The sequence below is a fragment of the Gorilla gorilla genome, chromosome 15 (assembly GCF_029281585.2).
Source record: "Gorilla gorilla gorilla isolate KB3781 chromosome 15, NHGRI_mGorGor1-v2.1_pri, whole genome shotgun sequence".
NCBI lineage: Eukaryota > Metazoa > Chordata > Mammalia > Primates > Hominidae > Gorilla > Gorilla gorilla.
This window is the reverse complement of record NC_073239.2, coordinates 21,525,595-21,549,192: the sequence shown is the minus strand read 5'-3', so window position 1 is coordinate 21,549,192 and position 23,598 is coordinate 21,525,595. Positions and strand designations below refer to the sequence as shown.

The 23,598-nt window shown below is 44.0% G+C and overlaps 2 protein-coding genes across 15 annotated transcripts in view; one reads left to right on the top strand and one right to left on the bottom strand.

The window, feature by feature from the left end:
• Positions 1-7,244, bottom strand: part of PPP2R3C (protein phosphatase 2 regulatory subunit B''gamma) — a 36,490-nt gene extending 29,246 nt beyond the window's left edge. The window contains exons 1-2 of one of the 3 annotated variants that reach the window (XM_031001730.3): positions 7,099-7,244; positions 1,798-1,925 (exon numbers count right to left, since the gene is read on the bottom strand). In XM_031001730.3, coding sequence (XP_030857590.1) covers positions 1,798-1,925; positions 7,099-7,156 — 186 coding nt within the window. In that variant the 5' untranslated portion in view covers positions 7,157-7,244. Of the gene's footprint in view, positions 1-1,797; positions 1,926-6,603; positions 6,665-7,098 lie in introns of those variants that run through there. The other 2 variants (XM_055361305.2, XM_031001731.3) reach the window with 2 other exon arrangements.
• PRORP (protein only RNase P catalytic subunit) overlaps positions 6,473-23,598 on the top strand; it is a 154,084-nt gene continuing 136,958 nt past the window's right edge. Inside the window, exons 1-4 of one of the 12 annotated variants that reach the window (XM_019009755.4) lie at positions 6,473-6,665; positions 8,151-9,430; positions 11,938-11,985; positions 12,692-12,824. In XM_019009755.4, the coding sequence (XP_018865300.3) occupies positions 8,445-9,430; positions 11,938-11,985; positions 12,692-12,824 (1,167 nt within the window). In that variant the 5' untranslated portion in view covers positions 6,473-6,665; positions 8,151-8,444. Of the gene's footprint in view, positions 6,666-7,042; positions 7,250-7,716; positions 8,110-8,150; positions 9,431-11,937; positions 11,986-12,691; positions 12,825-23,598 lie in introns of those variants that run through there. The other 11 variants (XM_063697699.1, XM_004055072.5, XM_019009754.4 and 8 more) reach the window with 11 other exon arrangements.

Here is a 23,598-nt window from a genome sequence, read left to right as displayed (position 1 = left end):
ATGGTGAAACCCGGTCTCTACTAAAAATACAAAAACTAGCTGGGTGTGGTGGCGCACACCTATAATCCCAGCTACTTAGGAGGGCTGAGGCAGGAGAACCTGGGAGGCAGAGGTCGCAGTGAGCTGAGATCGTGCCATTGCACTCCAGCCTGGGCAACAGAGTGAGACTCCATCTCAAAAAAAACCCAAAAAGATGGGGTGTGGGGTGGTCTCACTATGTTGCCCAGGCTGGTCTCAAACTCCTGAGCTTAAGAGATTCTCCCTTCCTCACCCTCTCAGAGTAGCTGGGACTACAGGCGAATTGCCCTACCATTGCCAGGTTGTAAACAGCTTTTTTTTTTCTTTTTCTTTTCTTTTTTTTGAGATAGGCTCTCGCTCTGCCACCCAGGCTGGAATGCAGTGGCATGATCACAGCTCACTGCAGCCTCAAGCTCCTGAGCTCAAGCGATCCTTCCACCTCAGCCTCCTGAGTAGCAGGGACTACAGGTACGCACCACCATGCCCGGCTAAGTTTTTTTTGGAGAGACATGATCTCACCAAGTTGCCCAGACTGGTTCTCAAACTCCTGGCCTCAAGTGATCCTCCTGATTTGATGGCCTCCCAAAGTGATAGGATTATAGGTGTGAGTCTCCACGCCTGGCCAACATTTTTTTTTTTTTTGAGACAGGGTCTTTGCTCTATCACCCAGGCTGCAGTGCAGTGACCCTACCATGAATAGCTTTTCTTAAGGTCTATTTTGTCTATACGTCCCTTCATAGCCATTTTCAGAGTTTTGGCACAAGGAAACAAACAATCAAGTGAAATTCCTTTTTTGTTTGTTTGTTTGAGACAGAGCCTTGCTCTGTCACCCAGGCTGGAGTGCAGTGGCGCGATCTGGGCTCACTACAACCTCCACCTCCTGGGTTCAAGTGATTCTCCTGCCTCAGCCTCCTGAGTAGCTAGGATTACAGGCGCGTGCCACCACGCCTGGCTAATTTTTGTATTTTGAGTAGAGACAGGGTTTCACCATGTTGGTCAGGCTGGTCTTGAACTCCTGACCTCATGATCCACCCACCTTGGCCTCCCAAAGTGTTGGGATTACAGGCATGAGCCACCATGCCTGGCCTCAAGTGAAATTCTTTAGGTTTTCCATAATCTATTTTTCGGTTTAGCCTTGAGCAAAATTTTAAAACTTAATAACAAAGTGTTGTATACCTGATAACATAATCCAATAAAATACTTACTACTAGTATCTATAATAAAAATCAGAAAGAAAAAGCCCATAGTTTAACAACTTTGTGTTTACATACCCACTTAAATCTAAACTTGGGATTTTATTGGGCTCAAAATGTTTTATAATAGTGATAAGATCAATTACAATAAAATAATAAATATATAAAATTTAAAATATAATTCTCTATTTTTAAAACATAAAATTCTGGTCCTATTTTTAAAACTACTTTTTTCTGGGGGTGGGGAGGACAGGGTCTAACTCTGTTGCCCAGGCTGGAGTGCAGTGACACAATCACGGCTCACTGCTGCCTTGATCTCCTGGGCTCAAGTAATCCTCCTGCTTCAGCCTCCTGAGAAGCTAGGACTACAGGCATGCATCACCATGTCCAGCTATTTAAAAAAAAATTTTTTTTAGAGATGGGATCTTGCTATGTTGCCCTGGCTGGTCTCAAATTCCTGGACTCAAGTGATCCTCCTGCCTCAGCCTCCCAAAGTGTTGGGATTACAGGTATGAGCCACCCTGCCTTGCCAAAAATTATATTTCATTTTTAAACTCTGCAGGACATTTGATTAGACACTACTTACCCTATAATAAAACCGGGGAATGGTCTTATAGAATTCATTTGTGTTTTTTCTACCTCCTTTCCATTCGGAGTAATATTTTGTAAATAAATCCATTTCTTCATCTTTTAATTCTTGTTCACTTTTTTTTTCTGGTAACAAAACAGATTAAGGGGAGCACTTTTAAAATCAAGCAGTACTTTTACTCAGGTCATCCTATATATTATATTAATAGTTTAATTAAAATAGTTGCAGTGCCAAAAAGGCCTTCACAATTGTGCTTAGACACTGAGCATATTAACTTTTCTGAAATACCAAGAATCACTACCCTCTACTGAAGCAGCCTCCTCTACATCTTCAACCATTTCTCAGCATGCTCCCTCTACTTCTGTTTATCGCTAAAGCTAGTCTCTTCCTCAAATTACCTCTCCTACAGAACTCTGTAGAGTGCTTCTAATTCATTCAATGAAAAGAATTTACTGAGCACCTACTATGTACAGAGAACGCTGTAGTAGACACAGAACGAGGGGTGAGCAAGACAGCCCCAGCCCCTGACCTCATGGAGTTTCAGCCTCATAATCACTGTTTCTCTACCTAATGTAGAGAAAACAAACAAAAAAACTCATCCTCTGTCTGAAGCTCAAAACTCAGGGCTCTATTACCCTGCAACTCGCCTGCTATTGGCACATGGCTGTCTCATTCAGCCAATTCCTCCCCACTTATTTGTGGACTATGGTGACTGGTACACAGTGTTCTTCACAAGGTCCTGCAATCATTTAGGATGAATAAACATGTGGGTGACCATGGGTCCTGCAACTCCAAAGACTTTCACCTCTAGTTCATTCTGCCATTTGGTTCTATGGCAAGATCACAGATTTTACTTGATCCTTTTCTGAAATCTTAAGCTCAAATATACTCTCAGATCATCCTTTCTGGTAATTCAAAACCTCACTGCCATACCATTTCCACTTCAGCCTCACTGAGCTCTTGAATTCTGTGATCTATTTTCTCAAAAGTTATTTTACTCTTTCTGGTCTCATTTCCTTCCCAACAAGCCTGTAATTGTTTCCTTGAATTCCTTTTATGACTGCATTTCTGCTGCATCTGTTAATTTTTTTTTTTTGGAGACGGAGCTTCACTCTTGTTGCCCAGGCTGGAGCGCAATGGTACGATCTTGGGTCACGGCAACCTCCACCTCCCAGGTTCAAGGGATTCTCCTGCCTCAGCCTCCTGAGTGGCTGGGATTACGGGCATGTGCCAAGACGCCTGGCTAATTTTGTATTTTTAGTAGAGATGGGGCTTCTCCATGTTGGTCAGGCTGGTCTCGAACTCCTGACCTCAGGTGATCTGCCCACCTCGTCCTCCCAAAGTGCTGGGATTACAGGCATGAGCCACCATGCCTGGCCTATTATGTTAATTTTTAACCTTAGACCAAACCTATAAGTTAATTTCTTTACTATGGCTCAGTGCTGTTGTAGAAAACTGCAAAATTTTTCAAGTAAAGTCAAGACTGACAACTGACCACTGAAGTTAACAATATAGCAGTCACTGATGATTCTTGACAAGCAGGAATTCAAGACGAGTACAGATTTAACCAACAACTGTTTTAACAAATATTGCTATAAGGGGAACAGAAAAATGAGGAATGGCTAGAGGTGGAAATTAAGTCAAGAAAGTTTAAGATGGGAGAAATACCAGCATGTTTATATGCTGATGGGAATGATTAAAGAAAAACTGATGATGCAGGAGAAGGGACAACTGCAAGAGTACATCCTTCAGCAGGCAAAAATGGAATCTACTACAAAGGATAGGATCTAGTACACTGATGAAGGAACCAGACTTAAGCAGGTGCTGTACAACCTATATAATTTACTTATTATTTTATTATTTCTCTCCACACTGAAGTGTAAGTTCTACAAAGACAGAGATTTTTGTGTGTTCTGCTATAAGCTACAACGGTACTTGGCACAAAACAGGCATGCAATAAATATCTGGTAAAAGAATGCAGTGGGTTTAAGAGTTACGGGGTCAAGAAAGCACACAAAGTACAAGTACAGGTACCTTCTTTTTTTTTTTTTTTTTTTTCGAGACTGAGTCTCACTCTGTCACCCAGGCTGGAGGGCAGTGGCGCAATCTTGGCTCACTGCAAACTTCACCTCCCGGGTTGAAGTGATTCTCCTGCCTCAGCCTCCTGAGTAGCTGGGATTACAGACACTTGCCACAATGCCCGGCTAAATTTTGTATTTTTAGTAGAGAGAGCGTTTCACCATGTTGGCCAGGCTGGTCTCAATCTCCTGACCTCAGGTGATCCACCCACTTCAGCCTCCCAAAGTGCTGGGATTACAGGCATGAGCCACTGCGCCCAGCCAAGTACAGGTAACTTCTTTGAGAAGTTTTCCTATGAAGAGTGCAGAGAAATGCAACAGAAGCTGGAGAGGGATGTGGGATCAAATGACTTTTTTTTTTTTTTTGAGATGTAGTCTCGTTCTATCGCCCAGGCTGGAGCGCAGTGTCGTAATCTCAGCTCACTGCAACTTCTGCCTCCTGGGTTCAAGCGATTCTCCTGCTTCAGCCTCCCAAGTAGCTGGGATTACAGGTGTGCACCACTGCACCCAGCTACTTTTTGTATTTTTAGTAGAGACGGACTTTCACCATGTTGGCCAGGCTGGTCTTGAACTCCTGACCTCAAGTGATCTGCCTACCTCGGCCTCCCGAAGTGTTGGGATTACAGGTGTGAGCCACAGTGCCCAGCCCAAATGAATTTTTTTTTAAGACAGGGTCTGGCTCTTGTCACCCAGGCTGCAGTATAGTGTCATGATCATAGCTCACTGCAGCCCCAAACTCCTAGACTGAAACAACCCTCCCTGCTTCAGCCTCTCGAGTAGCTAGGACTACAGTGGTGCACAACCACCCGGGCTAATTTTTTACTTTCTATTTTTGTAGAAACTGTGTTTCACTATGTTGCCCAGGCTGGTCTCAAACTCCTGGCCTCAAGCGATCTTCCCATCTTGGCCTCCCAAAGTGCTGGGGTTACATGAATGAGCCACCGGGCCTCCCAACACCACTCCCCCCAACCACCCACCTTTTAAAAAGATGGGTGATATTAACAGCACATTTGTGCTGGTGAAAATGATCCAGCACAAGGAAAATCTGATGATGTAGGAAAGAAAGGAGGCTGGAAGGAAGTCAGTGAATATAGGGAAAAGAATGCAATCTAGTGGTGGAGTGGAGGGGACTCTTAAACAGGAGCATGGACAGTTCATCTTTTTTTTTTTTTTTTTGAGACGGAGTCTCGCTCTGTCGCCCAGGCTGGAGTGCAGTAGCACAATCTCCGGCTCACTACAACCTCCGCCTCCCAGGTTCACGCCATTCTCCTGCCTCAGCCTCCTGAGTAGCTGGGACTACTACCACGGGTGCCTGCCACCGCACCCGTCTAAGTTTTTGTATTTTTAGTAGAGACGGGGTTTCACTGTGGTCTCAGTCTCCTGACCTCGTGATCCGCCCGCCTCGGCCTCCCAAAGTGCTGAGATTACAGGCTTGAGCCACCGCGCCCGGCATCAGTTCATCATTTTAACAGTGAAGCCAGAGTGTATGGGCAACTAACTGTGGGGTTGTGGGGCTGAAATAAATGTTAAGGGGGACAGGTGATGTTCTCCTCTGACTGCTTCTCCTTTTTTTTTGAGACTGAGTGTCGCTCGGTCGCCCAGGCCGGAGTGCAGTGGCACAATCTCGGGCTCACTGCAAGCTCCGCCTCTCGGGTTGAAGGTATTCTCCTGCCTCAACCTCTGGAGTAGCTGGGACTATAGGCGCCCGCCACTACGACCGGGTAATTTTTTTGTATTTTTAGTAGAGACGGGGTTTCACCGTGTTAGCCAGGATGGTCTCGATCTGCTGACCTCGTGATCCGCCCGCCTGGCCTCCCAAAGTGCTGGGATTACAGGACTGAGCGACCGCGCCCGGCCGACTGCTTCTCCTTTCTTAGTTAGATATATATTAAAATACAAGTTCATCAGCTTAAAGTAAGAAGCGGGTAGGACAGACTTCAGGTGTAGGAGATGAGAAGAATAGTGTAAAAGAGTGTTGCCTGGGTGTGGCGGCTCACGTCTGTAATAGCAACACTTTGGGAGGTGGAGGTAGGAAGACTGCCTGAGGCCAGGAATTCGAGACCAGCCCAGGCAACATAGCAAGACCTCATCTCCACTAAAAATAAAAAATTAGCCGGGTGTGGTGGCGTGTGCCTGTACTTCTAGCTGCTCAAGAGGCTGGGATGGGAAGATCCCTTGAGCCCAGGAAATCGAGGTTGCAGCAAGACGTCACTGTGCCGCTGCACTCCAGCCTGGGCAACACAGGGAGATACTGTATCGGAAAAAAAAAATGTATTTAGGAAAACACAGATTGGCAGTTTGGGAGATGAAAATTGAATGTAGGAGAATGAACGTCCAGGAAAACACGGTAGATATGACCAAAACACCTTCTTTAGATTAGTGGACTTGTATTAAAAGTGAGATAACTCGGCGGGGCGCGGTGACTCACGTCTGTAATTCCAGCACTTTGGGAGGCCGAGGTGGGCGAATCACAAGGTCAGGAGTTTGAGACCAGCCTGGCCAATATGGTGAAACCCCGTCTCTACTAGAAATACAAAAATTAACCGGCCATGGTTGCGCGCGCTTATAGTTCCAGCTACTCCAGAGGCTGAGGCAGAAGAACCTCTTGAACCCGGGAGGCAGAGGTTGCAGTGAGCCGAGATGCTGCCACTGCACTCCAGCCAGCCTGGGCGACAGAGCAAGAGACTCCGTCTCAAAAAAAAAAAAAAAAAGTGAGACAACTCACCAAGGTTCTGTTTTTCTCCAGCCACTTTCAACAGCCCTTAGTGCGGGTGTGGAATAGGAAAGGTAGGTTTAACGAGGTTAGTTAATAAGCAATGTGAAGGAGAAAAATAAAAGGAAAAATGGATTATGAAATATAAAATGGATTAGGAGGGAAGCAAAAAGCGTGACAGTAAAAAGGCAGGAGGACAATTATAGGTCCTGGTGGGGTTGAGGCGTTGTTGGAGCCGGGCTTCCAAGTTATTCTTCACAAGTTTAGATTAAGACCATGGAAGTCAGTGACTAAAGCTAAGTTTTTCGTTCCTCTAGATTCTGCCCCAGGAAAGTTTGGGTCAAACCTATCCGGATCCTTAAACCACATTCCACTCCGCCTCCTTTGTCGGGAGGTTTCACAGAAGCGGAAAAGGCGGCTCCCCCTTGCTCCTCCTCCCCACCTCCCCCCTACCTCTAGGAGTTTAGGGCCGGGCCATCCCAACGGGCGGCCCCTCCCAAAACTCACTGTTTGGACAGGTGTTGGGCGTCGCTAGGCGCCGACGAAGAACTTCTTTCCAGTCCATGGCCGACTCCCGCGCAGCAGCTTCTGCATTTGCTGTTTCCTACCTGCTCCACCCCTACCAGCTCAGGCGTCAGCACCGCCAGGCCCCGTAAAGGTTAGGAAGGCCGTCCAACCACCATCTTGATCGAGGGCGGAAGTCTTGGCTAAAGAGGCAAAAACAATTACTGTCACTGCTGCGGAGAATACCGCTACCACGCTGACTGGGGGAAAAAACTATGAAAGAGATGGAAAATGGTTCTCCTTCAGAGGCGACCCAAGCTCACCAAGCCGGATTTTAAAGGCCACGATAAGCCCGCGTTTTCCTTTATCGTGTGCCTTTGACGCGTGCGCACCACGTGACCCAGGAGTTCATTAGTTCCGGCTTGAGGGAAGCGCCTTCTTTCAGTTTCTTTTCATTGTTCATTGCGGATATCTGGAAGCCTTCCAGGTCCCCTGAATGTAGTAGACACTTCAGCAGCCGTCTCTTACCCCTTTTGCCACTAAATGCTTCAAAACTGACTTTTTTCCTCGCCGCCGGGCCAGGCGGAACGCCTAAGTCCGGGTCAGTCTTGTCCGTCGGCCGGGGCTGGCGCGGTGCATCGTGGGCACTGTAGTTTCCGCCGCGTTTATGGCCGCGTTAAGTCTGAGTGCCGCTTTGAGTTGTTGAATGAAGTGAACTTAATTTGTCAGCGATCGGTACGCAGTCTAGGCAGCGCCCTTCCTGGACCTCTCTTCCTTTCCTGAGTCGTTGGCGCAGCTGACTCGCCACCTCCTCCCTCCTCGTCCCCCCACCGGAGGAGTTTTGCGGTCTGTAGAGAGCTACGCAGGGTGAGGGCCCCTAGACTTCGGCTTTCGCCGCTGTTGATGGTAGGCTGGAGTTGGGGGTCCCTGGATACGTACGGTTTTGGCTTTACACCCCCTTTCCAGCAAGCTTCCCGTGGGAATCTGTTCCTTTTCAGGACAGCTGTGATCCACGTGAGTAAAACTGGGCGTTCCGTCTTGTGCTTTTTCCTCAGGTTCATGAACTGGAATGTAAGAGGCACCAGAGGATTCCTGCTCTGTCCCCTGGTTTGCGGCTTGCGACATTGGACATCCCCGGATTGTTGTTTAATAGAGAAAACTCACCTACCTTCTTGCTTTTAAGTAGCCCCAAAAGCAGAACCTTGATTTGTCTGTAAGGAAGAAACACAAACCTTTTAAAAAGTTCCACTTCGACTCTCCACCGCCGACCCCCAATCTCTTTAATTTTGCTATAGAAGAGGGGTTTTTTCAACATCTCTCTCACTATCTGGTGCTGATCTCACTGCATAATGACTTTCTATTTGTTTGGTATTCGAAGCTTTCCTAAGCTTTGGAAGAGCCCATACCTTGGGCTAGGCCCAGGGCACTCTTATGTCTCTCTGTTTCTGGCAGACAGCTGTGGCATCAGGAACCAACAGAGGTTGTTTTCTCTTAAAACAATGTCTCCACAGAATACCAAAGCAACGAATCTGATTGCCAAGGCCAGATATCTCAGGAAAGATGAGGGCAGTAATAAGCAAGTTTATTCTGTTCCTCATTTTTTTTTAGCTGGAGCAGCTAAGGAGAGATCACAGATGAATTCTCAAAGTGAAGATCATGCCTTGGCACCTGTGAGGAACGCTATTCAACTCCCAACACAACCTTTGAATTCAGAGGAGTGGGATAAACTTAAGGCAGATTTAAAAGAAAACACCGGAAAGACCAGTTTCGAAAGTTGGATCATTTCACAGATGGCTGGCTGTCATAGCTCTATAGATGTGGCTAAATCTCTGCTGGCATGGGTAGCAGCAAAAAATAATGGTATTGTAAGTTACGATTTACTGGTCAAGTATTTGTATCTCTGTGTCTTTCATATGCAGACATCTGAAGTTATTGATGTCTTTGAAATTATGAAAGCCAGATATAAGACTTTAGAACCTAGAGGTTACAGTCTTCTCATCCGGGGATTGATCCATTCAGACAGATGGAGAGAAGCATTGTTGCTGTTAGAGGACATCAAAAAAGTTATAACTCCTTCAAAAAAGAACTATAATGACTGTATCCAGGGAGCTCTCCTTCATCAAGATGTAAACACAGCTTGGAATTTATATCAGGAATTGCTAGGTCATGATATTGTTCCTATGTTGGAAACTTTAAAAGCCTTCTTTGATTTTGGAAAAGACATAAAGGATGATAACTATTCAAATAAACTACTAGATATTCTTTCATATCTAAGAAATAATCAGCTGTATCCAGGGGAGTCATTTGCACACAGTATAAAAACATGGTTTGAGAGGTAATTTTGATTTTTTTATATGTATGTTTTTATTCTTTAATTTTTTTTTTTTTTGAGACAGGGTCTTGCTCTGTTGCCCTGACTGGAGTGCAGTGGTGTGTTCATAGCTCACTGTAACCTCAAACTCCTGGCCTCAAGTGATCCTCTCGCTTCAGTCTCCTGAGTAGTTAAAACCACAGGCATGTGCCACCATACCTGGCTAATTATTTTTAATTTAATAACTTTAAACCTCAAAGTAGCCATTCTTTTTTGTTGTTAGTTGCTGAGAATCACTCTATTCTGATTATACTTTTTTCCATCTCTTAGTAAGATTTATTTTCTCTTTACGACAAAATTTTCTCTCTTTAAAAAAAGTAACAGCATACATAATTTGTGCTAATCTTTACCCATCACATAAAACTGAAATTATATAGCAGTTTTAATTTTTACATTTTTTTCCTTTTGGAAGGATCATTAATTTTGTTTTCTTAGGCATCTAGTATGATTTGAGTACTTAATACTACTTATGGCCACTGTTCATAGCAAGAAAAGAATATAGCATTGGACTAGAACTGTCTCTGGCCATATTAGTATTTTCAGAAGTTCCTCTGAAATCTAGCGACTGAGATAATGTGCTTATATTTATTCTGTCTACTCTCTCCCTTTTTTTTTTTTTTTTGAGACGGAGTTTTGCTCTTGTTGCCAGGCTAGAGTGCAATGGCATGATCTCGGCTCATTGTAACCTCTGCCTCCCAGGTTTTCTCCTGCCTCACACTCCCGAGTAGCTGGGATTACAGGCATGCGCCACCATGCCCGGCTAATTTTCTATTTTCTTTTTAGTAGAGATGGGGTTTCTCCATGTTGGTCAGGCTGCTCTCGAACTACCTCAGGTGATCCGCCTGCCTCGGCCTCCCAAAGTGCTGGGATTACAGGCGTGAACCACCGCGCCCGGCCTATTCTGTCTACTATCTATAGTTCATCAACTTGGATGATTAGAGTGGACAGGGGGATATTGATCAAGCCTTATACATAAGCATTACAATGGAAAATCTTAACCCTTCCAGTTTGTTTTGGACTTTTCTATCATTTGGCTGCTGTCTCTCTAAAGCTCTCTCCTTTGGTTTGCTTTTGCTTTATTCATGTTACTGGCTACATACCTGTTTATTGCTTTAGTCTTTTTTAAAATTTTTGAAAATTTTTACTTATTTTTTAAAATTAATATTCTTTTTTTAAGAGGTGGGGTCTCGCTGTGTTGACCAGGCTGGACTCAAACTCTTGGCCTCAGGCGATCAGGTGTGAGCCACCATGCTTAGTCATTATTTCTTCATTAATTTGCTTCCTAAAAATTTGTTCCTTCCCTCTGTTTTTCTCTTGCCTTTTTTTTTCCTATATCATGTTTACAGAGCTTTGAAGCAGTAATTATGCTTAATTATCTTAAACTTACTGAAGATCAAGGGAGGAGGAGCCCATTTGTGAAAATCTTTGAATACCAAGGAGTTTGGATTTTATTCTGTTATCAAGAATGCTGGATTTGGCTGGGTGCTGTGGCTCATGCCTGTAATCTGAGCACTTTTAGAGACTGAGGTGGGAGGATAGCTTGAGGCCAGGAGTTGGAGACCAGCCTGGGCATGGTGAAACCCTGTCTCTACAAATAATACAAAAATTAGCTTGGCATGGCGGTGTGTGCCGGTAGTCCTAGCTACTTGGGAGGCTGAAGCAAGAGGATCACTTGAATCTAGGGAGTCAATCAAGGCTGCAGGGAGCTGTGATGGCGCCATGCACTCCAACCTGGGCGACAGAGCAAGACCTTGTCTCAAAAGAAAAAAATAATGCTGGAATGGAGTTTTACAAAGGCAATTGCCAAGTGAGAAGAGTAGATAGGAGAGGGATTAAGATTGAAAACAGGGAGATCTGCGTGAATACAATTTTAGGTTTAGGTGAGAGATGATGAGAATTAAGAACTGAGGAAGGAGAGAAGGCAGTAGAATCATAAGAACTGATGATAATATGTGGAAGGGGAAGGAGGAAAGGATACATTGATTGAACAAATACATCAATACATAGTTTTTGAATGCTTCCAAATAGGCTAGGCATTGCGAGTGTTTTATAAAATCTATTATGACATTCTCAATTTAATTGGGAATACAATACCACACAGTGAAATAATAGTGGTGTGTAAGAGGTAAATTACTCTCAGCAGGAGCAATTTCTGGCAGCTTTATGGAGAAGGTAAGAGTTGAGTTTGGTTTAGAGGTTATGCTACCAAGGTCAGCCGCTTTCGGTAGACTTGAAGATGAGAGTTATTTGTTGGGAGGAGAACCACAGGGAAGAAGGAGACCCAGAGTAGAGTACCAGCAGCTTCTTAACCGCATCCAGGATAGCAGCCACTTTTTAAATTAAACTGTTCTACAGAAGTATCTTGAACTTTTTGGACTTCTTGCTTATAAGAGTTTCCAAATACCATGAATATCTTTCATTTCAGTAGGAATCTAACCTTCTCATGATTTGGTTTTGCAATCTTTTCATAGTGTTCCTGGAAAACAATGGAAAGGACAATTCACCACAGTCCGAAAAAGGTGAAGACCAGTGTTTATTTTTAACTTGTTTGATTTTGGTTTAGTAGGTTTTGCTGCTATTAATTGAAAAATATTTAAGAACACCTTAAGGGTAGGATAATTACAAGTTTGTAATTAGAGTATCTGAGGAAAAAAACATACTTTGCATACAGAGACTTAGCAGTGCCCAGAATGTTTTTCCTGTGAGTACTGTGAACCTATATGAAGTCTTAGAGATGTTTTTCCCTAGAGGTTCCGGACCCAGTTGTGTTTTAGGATTTATTTATTTATTTATTTATTTAATTCACCAATATGATATTCCACAGGATAGGAATTACTTTAAAAATGTCATCTGAGCTGGGCGCGGTGGCTCACGCCTGTAATCCCAGCACTTTGGGAGGCCGAGGCAGGCAGATCACGAGGTCAGGAGATTCGAGACCATCCTGGCCAACATGTTGAAACCAAGTCTCCACTAAAAATACAAGACCCTGTCTCAAAAAAAAAAAAAAGTCATCCAAACGGCCAATCTACTTTTTTGGGTTTTCTGGCACACTAATTTGTGATATTATCACGTTTACAAAAAATTAGATGTATGTGATTATCACAAAGGTTTTAATGTTCTTTTTTATTACCTTTTAATTTCCTCATTGTTCATTTCACAAATTTTTTTTCCCCAGAACATTATTCGACATATTTAAATATTATTATTTAACAATTATAATTACAGTGGCCGGTGTTCGGGCTGTGGAAAAACCATAGAGTCTATTCAGCTGAGTCCAGAAGAATATGAATGTCTTAAGGGAAAAATCATGAAGGATGTGATAGAGGGAGGTGACCAGTACAGAAAGACAACACCTCAGGTGAGTCTAACAAGTTTTATTTCTTCTTGGATTGCTTGTCTAGAGCAGGGGTTAGCAATTTCTGTAAAATGCCAGATACTAAATATTTTAGGCTTTGTAGGTCATTGGTCCCTGTTGCAACTTTTCAACTCTGCTGTTGTAGTTAAGACATCCATAGATAATACATAAATGAATAGACATGGCTGTGTTCCAGTAAACTTTATTCATGAAAACAAGCAGTAGGCTGGATTTGGCCTGCTGACTACAATTGCCAACCTTTCGGAGAGATTGCTTTAGAATTTCGTAGAATAATTGGGTTAGACCATCATCTGTTGAAGTCAATCCTATTATATTGAGGCATAATAAATGCACTTAAACTAAAAAGATGCTTATTCTTTCTGTAAGTGCTTCCAGAAAACTATGTTCAAGTAGACTGCCATGAAAACATTGTAGTTTCTCACAACTTTTCTAGTCAAGAGAGTTTAGAGTAACTTAAGATTATTTACAGATTTTCTTAGTATCACGTTAACTGATTTGTGTATGTTGAACCATCCTTACGTCTCAGGGATAAATCTCACTTGGTGATGATGAATGATCTTTTTAATGTATTGTTGAATTTGGTATGCTAGTATTTTGTTGAGGATTTTTGCATCAATATTCATCAGAGATATTGGCCTGTAGTTTTTTGGGTTTTTTTTTTTTGTTTTTTGGTTTTTTTTTTTGCTGTGTCTTTGTCTGGTTTTGGTATCAGGGTAACACTAGCCTCATGGAATGAGTTTGGAAGTCTTCCCTCCTCTATTTTTTGGAATAGTTTGAATAGGATTGGTATTGTTCTTTAAATGTTTGGTAGAATTGAGCAGTGAAGCCATCAGGTCCTGGGCTTTTCTTTGCTGGGAGACTTTTTATTATGGCTTCGATCTCGTTACTTGTTATCGGTCTCTTCATGTTTTTTATTTCTTCATGGTTCAGTCTTAATAGATTGAATCTGTCTAGGAATTTGGCCATTTCCTGTAGGTTTTCCAATTTATTGGCATATGGTTGCTCATAGTAGCCACTAATGATCCTTTGAATTTCTGCAGTATTTGTTGTAATGTCTTCTTTTTCATCTCTGATTTTGTTTATTTGGGTCTTCTCTCCTTTTTTCTTAGTCTGGCTAAAGGTTTATCAATTTTGTTTAACTTTTCAAAAAACTAACTTTTTGTTTCATGATCTTTTGTATGGTTTTCTTAATTCCAATTTCATTTATTTCTACTCTGATCTTTATTATTTAGTCTCCCCATTTTGGGTTTGGTTTACTCTTGCTTTTCTAGTTCTTTAAGACGCATATTTGGCCGGGCGCGATGGCTCACGCCTGTAATCCCAGCACTTTGGGAGACCAAGGCCGGTGGATCACCTGAGGTCAGGAGTTCAAGACCAGCCTGGCTAACATAGTGAAACCCCGTTTCTACTAAAAATACAAAAAAAAAAAAAAAAAAAAAATTAGCTGGGCATGGCAGCGCACGCTGGTAATCCCAGCTACTTGTGAGGTTGAGGCAGGAGAATCGGTTGAACCCAGGAGGCGGAGGTTGCAGTGAGCCAAGATCACGCCATTGCACTCCGGCTTGGGCAACAAGAGTGAAACTCCATCTCAAAAAAAAAAAAAAAGATGTATATTTAGGTTGTTTATTTTAAGTTTCTCTTCTGTTTTGATATAGGCACTTATAGCTGCTTTTGTTATATCCCACCGTGCCTAGATACATTTAATGTTATTATTGATAAGTAAGGACTTAGTCCTGCCATTTTGTTTTCTGGTTGTTTTGTGGTCTTATTTTTTCCTTCCTTTCTTCCCTTTAGTGAAGATGATTTTCTCTGGTGATATAATTTAGTTTCTTGCTTTTTATTTTTTGTGTATCTGTTGTATTTTTCTTTTTTTTTTTTTTTTGAGTTGGAGTATTGCTCTGTCGCCCAGGCTAGAGTGCCGTGGTGCGATCTTGGCTCACTGCATCCTCCACCTCCTGGGTTCAGGAGATTCTCCTGCCTCAGCCTCTTGAGTAACTGGAATTACAGGCGCACACCACCATGCCCAGCAAATTTTTTTTTTGTATTTTTAGTACAGACAGGGTTTCACCATGTTGGTCAGGCTGGCCTCGAACTCCTGACCTCATGATCCGCCCTCCTCAGCCTCCCAAAGTGCTGGGATTATAGGCGTAAGCCACCATGCCCAGCCTTGTATGTTTTTTGATTGGAGGTTACCATGAGGCTCACTAATACTTAACTATAGCCTATTATTTTAAGGTGATAATAATTTAACCCTGTATAAACAAACAAGCAAAAAGAAAACTAATAAAAACTCTACACCTTTACTTTGTCTCCCTGCTTTTTAACTTTTTATTGTTTCTATTTATATCTTACTGTACTATCAATGTCTTGAAAAGTTATAGTAGTTATTATTTTTGATTGGTTCATTGTTTAGTCTTTCTTTTTTTTTTTTTTTTTTGAGACGGTGTCTCGCTCTGTTGCCTAGGCTGGGGTGCAGTGGCACAATCTCAGCTCACTGCAGCCTCTGCCCCCCAGGTTCAAGTGATTCTTCTGCCTCAGCCTCCCGAGTAGCTGGGACTACAGGTGCCCGCCACCATGCCTGGCTAATTTTTTTGTATTTTTTAGTTGAGACGGGGCTTCACCATGTTAACCAGGATGGTCTTGATCTCCTGACCTCATGATTTGCCCACCTCGGCCTCCCAAACTGCTGGGATTACAGGCGTGAGGCACTGCCTCACTAAACTCATTGTTTAGTTTTTCTAAAGATAAGAGTAGTTTTAGTTTACACACCACAGTTACAGTGTTATAATATACTATGTCTTTTTGTGTACTTATTATTAACAGTGAGTTATGTACCCTCAGATGATTTCTTATTGCTCGTTAATGTCCTTTTCTCTTTTTTTTCATTGAGATGGAGTCTCACTCTGTCGCCCAGGTTGGAATGGAGTGGCACGATCTCAGCTCACTGCAACCTCCGCCCCTCCTGGGTTCAAGTGATTCTTGAGTCTTACCCTCCCAAGTAGCTAGGATTACAGGCACCCTGCACCAGACCCGGCTAATTTTTGTATTTTTAGTAGAGACAGGGTTTCACCATGTTGGCCAGGCTGGTTTCGAACTCCCAACCTCACTTTATCCAGCTGCGTCGGCCTCCCAAAATGCTAGGATTACAGGTGTGAGCTACTGCACCCGGCCTATGTCCTTTTCTTTCTGCCATTTTTTTTTTTTTAAATATAGAGACAGGGTCTTACTATGCTGCCCAGGCTGGTCTCAAACTCTTGGGCTCAAGTGATCTTCCCACCTTGGCCTCCCAAAGTGCTGGAATTATAGGCGTGAGTCACCAGAGTAATGGTCCTTTTCTTCTTCTTCTTTTTTTTTTGAGGCAGTCACTCTGTCACCCAGGCTGGAGTGCAATGGTGCAATCTCAGCTTACTGCAACCTCCGCCTCCTGGGTTCAAGTGATTCTCCTGCCTCAGCCTCTGAATAGCTAGGATTATAGGCATGCACCACCAGACCTGGCTAGTTTTTGTATTTTTAATAGAGACGGGGTTTCACCATGTTGACCAGGCTGGTCTTGAACTCCTGACCTCAGGTGATCCACCCACCTCGGCCTCCCAAAGTGCTGGAATTACAGGCATGAGCCACCACAGCTGGCCATCCTTTTCTTTCTGATTGAAGTACTCCTTGGCATTTCTTGTAGGATAGGTCTGGTGTTGATGAAATCTCTCAGCTTTGGTTTGTCTGGGAAAGTCTTTATTTCTCCTTCATGTCTGAAGGATATTTTCACTGCATATACTATTCTGGGGTAAAAGTGTTTTTCCTTCAGCACTTTAAATATGTCATGCCATTCTTTCCTGGCCTGTAAAGTTTCCACTGAAAAGTCTGCTGCCAGATGTATTTTAGCTCCATTGTATGTTATTTGTTTTTTTCTCTAGTTGCTTTTTGGTTCTTTTTTTTTTTTTTTTTTTTTTGAGACAGAGTCTTGCTCTGTCACCCAGGCTGGAGTGCAGTGGTGCTATTTCGGCTCACTGCAACCTCCACCTCCTGGGTTCAAGCGATTCTCCTTCTTCAGCCTTCCGAGTAGCTGGGATTACAGGCGTCTGCCACCACACCCAGCTAATTTTTATATTTTTAGTAGAGACAGGGTTTCACTATGTTAGCCAGGCTGATCTCGAACTCCTGACCTCAGGTGATTCGCCTGCCTCAGCCTCCCAAAGTGCTGGGATTATAGATAGGTGTGAGCCACCACACCTAGCCAATCCTTTCTTTTTTTCTTTTTTTGAGAAGAAATCTCACTCTTGTCCCCTAGGCTGGAGTGCAGTGGTGCTATTTTGGCTCACTGCAACCTCCGCTTCCCAGGTTCAAGTGATTCTCCTGCCTCAGCCTCCCAAGTAGCTGGGATTACAGGCACCTGCCACCACGCCTGGCTAATTTTTGTATTTTTAGTAGCGACGGGTTTCACCATGTTGGCCAGGCTGGTCTCGAACTCCTGACCTGAGGTGATCCATCCGCCTCGGCCTCCGTAAGTGCTGGAATTACAGGCATGAGCCACTGCGCCCAGCCCCAATCCTTTCTTTATCCGTTGAAGGTTGGATTATTCAACTGGGTGTGGTGGCTCACACTTGTAATCCCAGCACTTTGGGAGGCTGAGGCGGGTGGATCAGCTGGGGTCAGGAGTTCGAGACCAGCCTGGCCAACGTGTTGAAACCCCGTCTCTATAAAATATATAAAAATTAGCCAGGCATGGTGGCGGGCCTCTGTAATTCCAGTTACGTAGGAGGCTGAGGCAGGAGAATCATTTGAACCCAGGAGCCGGAGGTTGTGGTGAGCCAAGGTCACACTACTGCACTCCAGCCTGGGCAACAAGAGCAAATCTCCATCTCAAAAAAATAAAAAACAAGAAAAAAAAGAAAGTTGGGTTATTCTTCCAGGCATTGTGGCTCACGCCTGTAATCCCAGCACTTTGGGAGGCCGAGGTGGGTGTGAATCTCTTGAGTTTAGGAGTTTAAGACCAGCCTGGCCAACATGGTGAAACCCTGTCTCTACTAAAAATAAAAAAAAATTAGCCAGACATGGTGGTGCGTGCCTGTAATCCTACCTACTCGGGAGGCTGAAGCAGGGGAATCATTTGAACCCGTGAAGCGGAGGTTGTAGTGAGCCAAGATTGCGCCACAGTACTCCAGCCTGGGTGACAGAGTGAGACTCCATCAAAAAAAAAAAAAAAAAAAAAAGGAAAGAAGGAAAGGAAAGCAAAGCAAAGGAAAGGAAAGGAAGAAGGAAGGAAAGTAAGTTTGATCGTTCAATGCTTTGAGGTAGTGTTTTTTTGTTTTGTTTTGTTTTTTGTTTTTTTGTTTTTTTTGAGACGGAGTGTTGTTCTGTTGCCCAGGCTGGAGTGCAATGGCATGATCTTGGCTCAGTGCAACCTCTGCCTCTCAGGTTCAAGCGATTATCCTGCCTCAGCCTCTTGAGTAGCTGGGATTACAGGTGCACGTCACCACGCCCAGCTAATTTTTGTATTTTTAGTAGAGATGGGGTTTCACCATGTTGGCCAGGCTGGTCTCGAACTCCTGACCTCATGATCTGCCCACTTGGCCTCCCAAAGTGATGGGATTACAGGCATGAGCTACCATGCCCAGCCCTAACTGTGTATTTTCAAATAGCCTGTCTTCAATCTCACTAATTCTTCTGTTTGATCCCTTCTGCTGTTAAAGGACTCTGATGCATTCTTCAGCATGCCAGTTACATTTTTCAGCTTCAGAATTTCTGCTTGATTCTTTTTAATTTTTTTTCAATCTCTTTGTTAAATTTATCTGGTAGAATTCTGAATTCCTTCTTGGGTTATCTTGAATTTCTTTGAGTTTACTCAATAGAGCTATTTTGAATTCTCTGTCTGAAAGGTCACACATCTGTTTCTCCAGTATTGTTCCCTGCTGCCTTATTTAGTTCATGTTGTGATGTCCTGTTTTCCTGGATGGTCTTGATACCATGTCTGGGCATTGAAGAGTTAAGTATTTATTGTAGTCTTTGCAGTCTGGGCTTGTTTGTACCTTTCCTTCCTGAGAAGGCTTTCCAGATACTTAAAAGGACTTGGGTGTTGTGATCTAAGTTGTATGTGCTTTAGGGGGCAGCCAAAGCCTAGTAATGCTGTGGTAAGAGGTACTGCCTTCATGGCCTTGAACAAGATCAGGGAGAATTCTCTGGATTACTAGGCAGAAGCTCTTGTTCTCTTCCCTTACTTTTTCCTAAACAAACAGTCTCTCCCTCTCATTCTGAGCCACCTGGAGCTGAGGACGTAGTCACACAAATACCCTTGTGGCCACCACCACTAGAACTGTGCTGGGCCAGACCTGAAGCCAGCACAGCACTGGATCTTGCCCAAGGCCTGCTTAACTACTCCCTGGCTACTGTCTGTGTTCACTCAAGGCCCTGGGGCACTACAATCAGCAGTTGGTAAAGCCAGCCAGGCCTGTGTTCTTTCCTTCAGGGCGACAAGTTCCCCCAGGCGTCAGCAGGTCCAGAAGTGCCATTTGGGAGCCAGGGAGTAGAGTCAAAAATCTTAGAAGTCTACCTGGTGTTCTGTTGTATTGTGGCTGAGCTGGCATTCAAATGATAAGACACAGTTCTTCCCACTCTTCCCTCCTGTTTCCAAAAGCAGAGGAGCCCCACCGTGTGGCCACTGCCACCACCAGCCCACAGGGAGTTCTGCCAGGCTCCCACTGATGTTCTCGTAAGGCCGAAAGGCTCTTCAGTCAGCTTGTGGTGCATGCTGCCTGGCCTGGGACTCACCCTTGGTGCTCTACCCACCTCTGGCTGAGGTGGTGCCTGAAGCTAGCAATATCAGAGTCTCACTCAAGGCCTGTGATGTACTACCTGGCTATTGCTGCTGCTTATTCAGGGCCCAAGGGCTCTTCAGTTAGCAGGTGATGAATCCTTCCATGATTGGGTTCTTCCCTTCAAGGCAGTGAGTTCCCTTCTGGCTCAGAGTGTGTCTAGAAATGTCCAGGAGCTAGGGCCTAGAAAAGGGGGTGTCTCATGACTCTGACCGGTACCCCATCCTGCTGTAGCTGAGCTGGTGTCCAAGATGCAAGACAAAGTCCTCCCCACTCTTCCATCTCCTCTTCTCAAGTAGAAGGAGTGGGTCTGTTTAGGAGACTGTGGGGTATGCGGCCTGGGCTTAGGGGAGGTATGGCACCAGTACTCCCCTAGCTATCGTCTCAGTAGGTCACATGCCCCTACCAGTCCACTGGCTCTGAGCCCAGTTCACCACTAGGACTCACGTAAGAGTTACAATCCTTGTGGCTTAGACTGCCTTTCAAATTTATTTATGGGCCTGGAGCACTTTGGCCCATGGTGGTGAGGCTTGTGGGAACTCTGGTTTCAACCACTGGGATGGGCAATTTCCCTCTGGCTAGAGCTAGTTTAAATGCCCCTTCTGTGGGTGGGTATCAGCTGAGTTTGTTCTATTTTTGCTTTCTGCTATAACAGGGTAGCACTGAGTTCAATGCAGTGTCTCACAATTGCTGCACTCTCCCTCTCCCAAACACTCAGATTCTTTCTCTGCACCACATTGCTGCTGCAGGGGGATGGGAGAGAAATGGCAATGGTGATTCAAGACTGTTTTTCCTACCTCTTTAGTGCCTCTTTCAGTGATACAAAGTTAAAACCAGGTACTGTGAGTCCTCACCTGATTTTTGGTTCTTTTGAAGGTGCTTTTTTTACATGTGTAGATAGTTGTTAAATTGGTGTCCTTGCAAGTGGACGATCAGTGGAGCCTTTTATTCTGCCTTCTTGCTCCACCCCTTCTCCTCTGTCTATGGTACTTTTGTCCTGCAGAGTTGAGTAGATATAAAGGAGAACATGTGGCCTACAGAGCCTAAAATATTTACCATTTGGCCCTTAACAGAAAAAAATTGCTGATCCCTGGTATCAATGAATATCATAAACCTCTGGAGAAGTAATGAGTGTGAAGGAGCAGTGGCATCCAGGAGAGGGCCTCTCCTTTCTCATTGGTTGGTCCTATAGCATACTATAGGATAATGAGCAGCTGTTATTAAGAAACATTGTCATAGGTTCTGGGGAGCCATTAATGTGTTTTAAGCAGGCCGGGCATAGTGGCTTATGCCTGTAATCCCAGCACTTTGGGTGGCCGAGGCGGGCAGATCATGAAGTCAGGAGTTTGAGACCAGCCTGGGCAATATGGGGAAACCCTGTCTCTACTAAAAATACAAAAATTAGCTGGTCATGGTGGCGTGCACCTGTAGTCCCAGCTACTAAGGAGGCTGAGGCAGAAGAATCGCTGGAACCTGGGAGGCGGAGGTTGCAGTGAGCTGAGATCATGCCACTGCACTCCAGCCTGGGCGACAGAGCAAGACTCTGTCTCAAAAAAAAAAAAAAAAAGTGTTTTAAGCAAAAGTGTGATATGTATATTTTAGAGAGACCTCTCTGGCAGCTGGTTGGAAAAAGGAGTTGAAAAGAATAAGATTGAGGCACTGGAGTTGAGTCAGACGGCTGCTGAGTGGTCCAGGTGTGGGATGATGAGGGAAATGGAAGCCAGAATAAGGATAGAGAAGGACCAGCTCAGCTTTGAGAACATTTTAGGAGATAAAAATTTCACCATTTGGTTTGGCTGCAGTGATGGGAGAAGACAGGATGATGTTCAGGTTTTCGGCTTGGGTGATGGGATGAACAAACTCTCACTCCCTAATTCCTTCTCTTTTGTCACCCTGGAAAGATGCCATCTACCAAGAACAGGTATGAGGAGAAGATAATTGAATATCTGACAACGGGTTTTTTTGTTTTTTTGGTTTTTTTTTTGAAACAGAGTTTCGCTGTTGTTGCCCAAGCTGGAGTGCAATGGCGCAATCTCTGCTCACCGCAACTGCCGCCTCGGGTTTAAGCAATTCTCCTGTCTCAGCCGCCTGAGTAGCTGGGATTACGGGCATGCACCACCACACCCGGCTAATTTTGTATTTTTAGTAGAGACGGTGGTTTCTCCATATTGGTGAGGCTGGTCTCGAACTCCCAGCCTCAGGTGATCCACCCACCTCGGCCTCCCAAAGTGCAGAGATTACAGGTGTGAGCCACCGCACCCGGCCCATATTGGGTTTTAATGTCAGCAGAAGATCCAGGACTTGGGTTCCGGCTTACAGGGGAGAGTCAATGCTGGAGGTTTGGGGACCATCACATAATAGTAATAGGTTAAATGCGAAGAGTGCCTGAGCTCATCCAGGAAAACAGTGAGAACAGTAGTGGGCTCAATTCACAACTTGGTGGGGGTGGGATGGGGAACACCAGCATAGGAAGGAAGGTCAGAGAAGAAGTTTCATATATTAGACAGAACAGTCAGAACAAGGCAGAAAGAATCTATTCAGTACAGTGTCACAAATATCAAAACAGAGTGCAATACACTAGAGATTTGTTAAGGTGAGGACTGAAGGGATACATTGGATTTGGCAACTAAGAAATCATTGATGACCTTGGGAAGAACAGTTTCAGTAGTTTATTGGGGGCCAAATTCAGCCAGGTTATAGCAGCTGAGTGAATACCCATTGAGTGTAAACTCTAATTTTAAGAAGTTTACATGAAAATTAGAAAGATGATATAGTGGTGGCTAGAGGATGGTGGAGTCAAGGGAGGGTTTAGAGAGATAGGCTTGTGCCTGTTTGGAGGATGAAGAAAAGGTATCAATAGAGATAAAAAATATTGAGTATACAGGATATGTAGGAGAGAAAAAGGAATATTGCTGAGCAAAAGTAGCAGGGGTTGCCAAAAAGAGCACAAATGTGGAGGTTGGAAATGAAGGAAATATCATTTGAGGCTGTAGAAAAGAAAGTGAAGATGGGTGTGGATGATATATTGGTAGAAAGAGGGAACATTGAGAGAAATGATACCTGCTGTGTTAAGTGGTATACAAGATGAGAGAGATGAGAGTCAAGTAGAGTACTAGAGAGAGTGGGGAAGGTTTGGAATGGTTCTTGAGGGGATGTCAAGATGCTAACTCAAGGCAGAAGGATTATGGCAGAGGGTGGGTGCTGAGGTTTGAATCTGTGAATCTGTAGAAATTACTCTGTGTGATTGTGTGATTTAATATATTTCCAACAGAGCTTGGCTCACCAAGAGCAGAGGTAGTAAGGACAAAGGGTAGCGTTGGTCCAGAGTTTGGGTTTTGTTGGTTAGATGTGGCACATGATAGAGAGCAAGAGAAGGCGATTCTGACAGAGTAAGTAGTTAACATGGTCTGCATGGGGTCCAGGCCAGATAGGAAAGGGAGGAAGGCCAAAGAGCACTATATGAGAGGATTCAAGGGACTGGTTGTCTCTTCGTGCATGTACATGTGTGTGTTGGTTTTGTTTTGGTTGGTTGATTGTTTTTTTTCCTCACCATTTGTATTAATTTGCTAAAGCTGCTATTGCAAATACCACAAACCAGGTGGCTTTAACAGCAGAAATTCATTTTCTCACCATTCTGGATTCTAGAAGTCCAAGATCAAGGTGTTGTCAGCTTTGGTTTCTCTTGATCCCTCTCTCTTTGGCTTGCCGATGGCTACCTTCTTGTGGTATCTTCACATGGCCTTCCTGTGGTGTATTCCTGGTATCATCTTTGTATGTACAAATTTCCTCTTATAAGGACACCCATCAGATTTGATTAGGGCCCATCCTTATGACCTTATTTTACCTTAATTACCTCTTTAAAGGCCTATCTCCAAATACAGTCACATTCTGAAATACTATGGGTTGAGACTTCAACATATGAATTTGGTGAGTGGACACAAGTCAGTCCG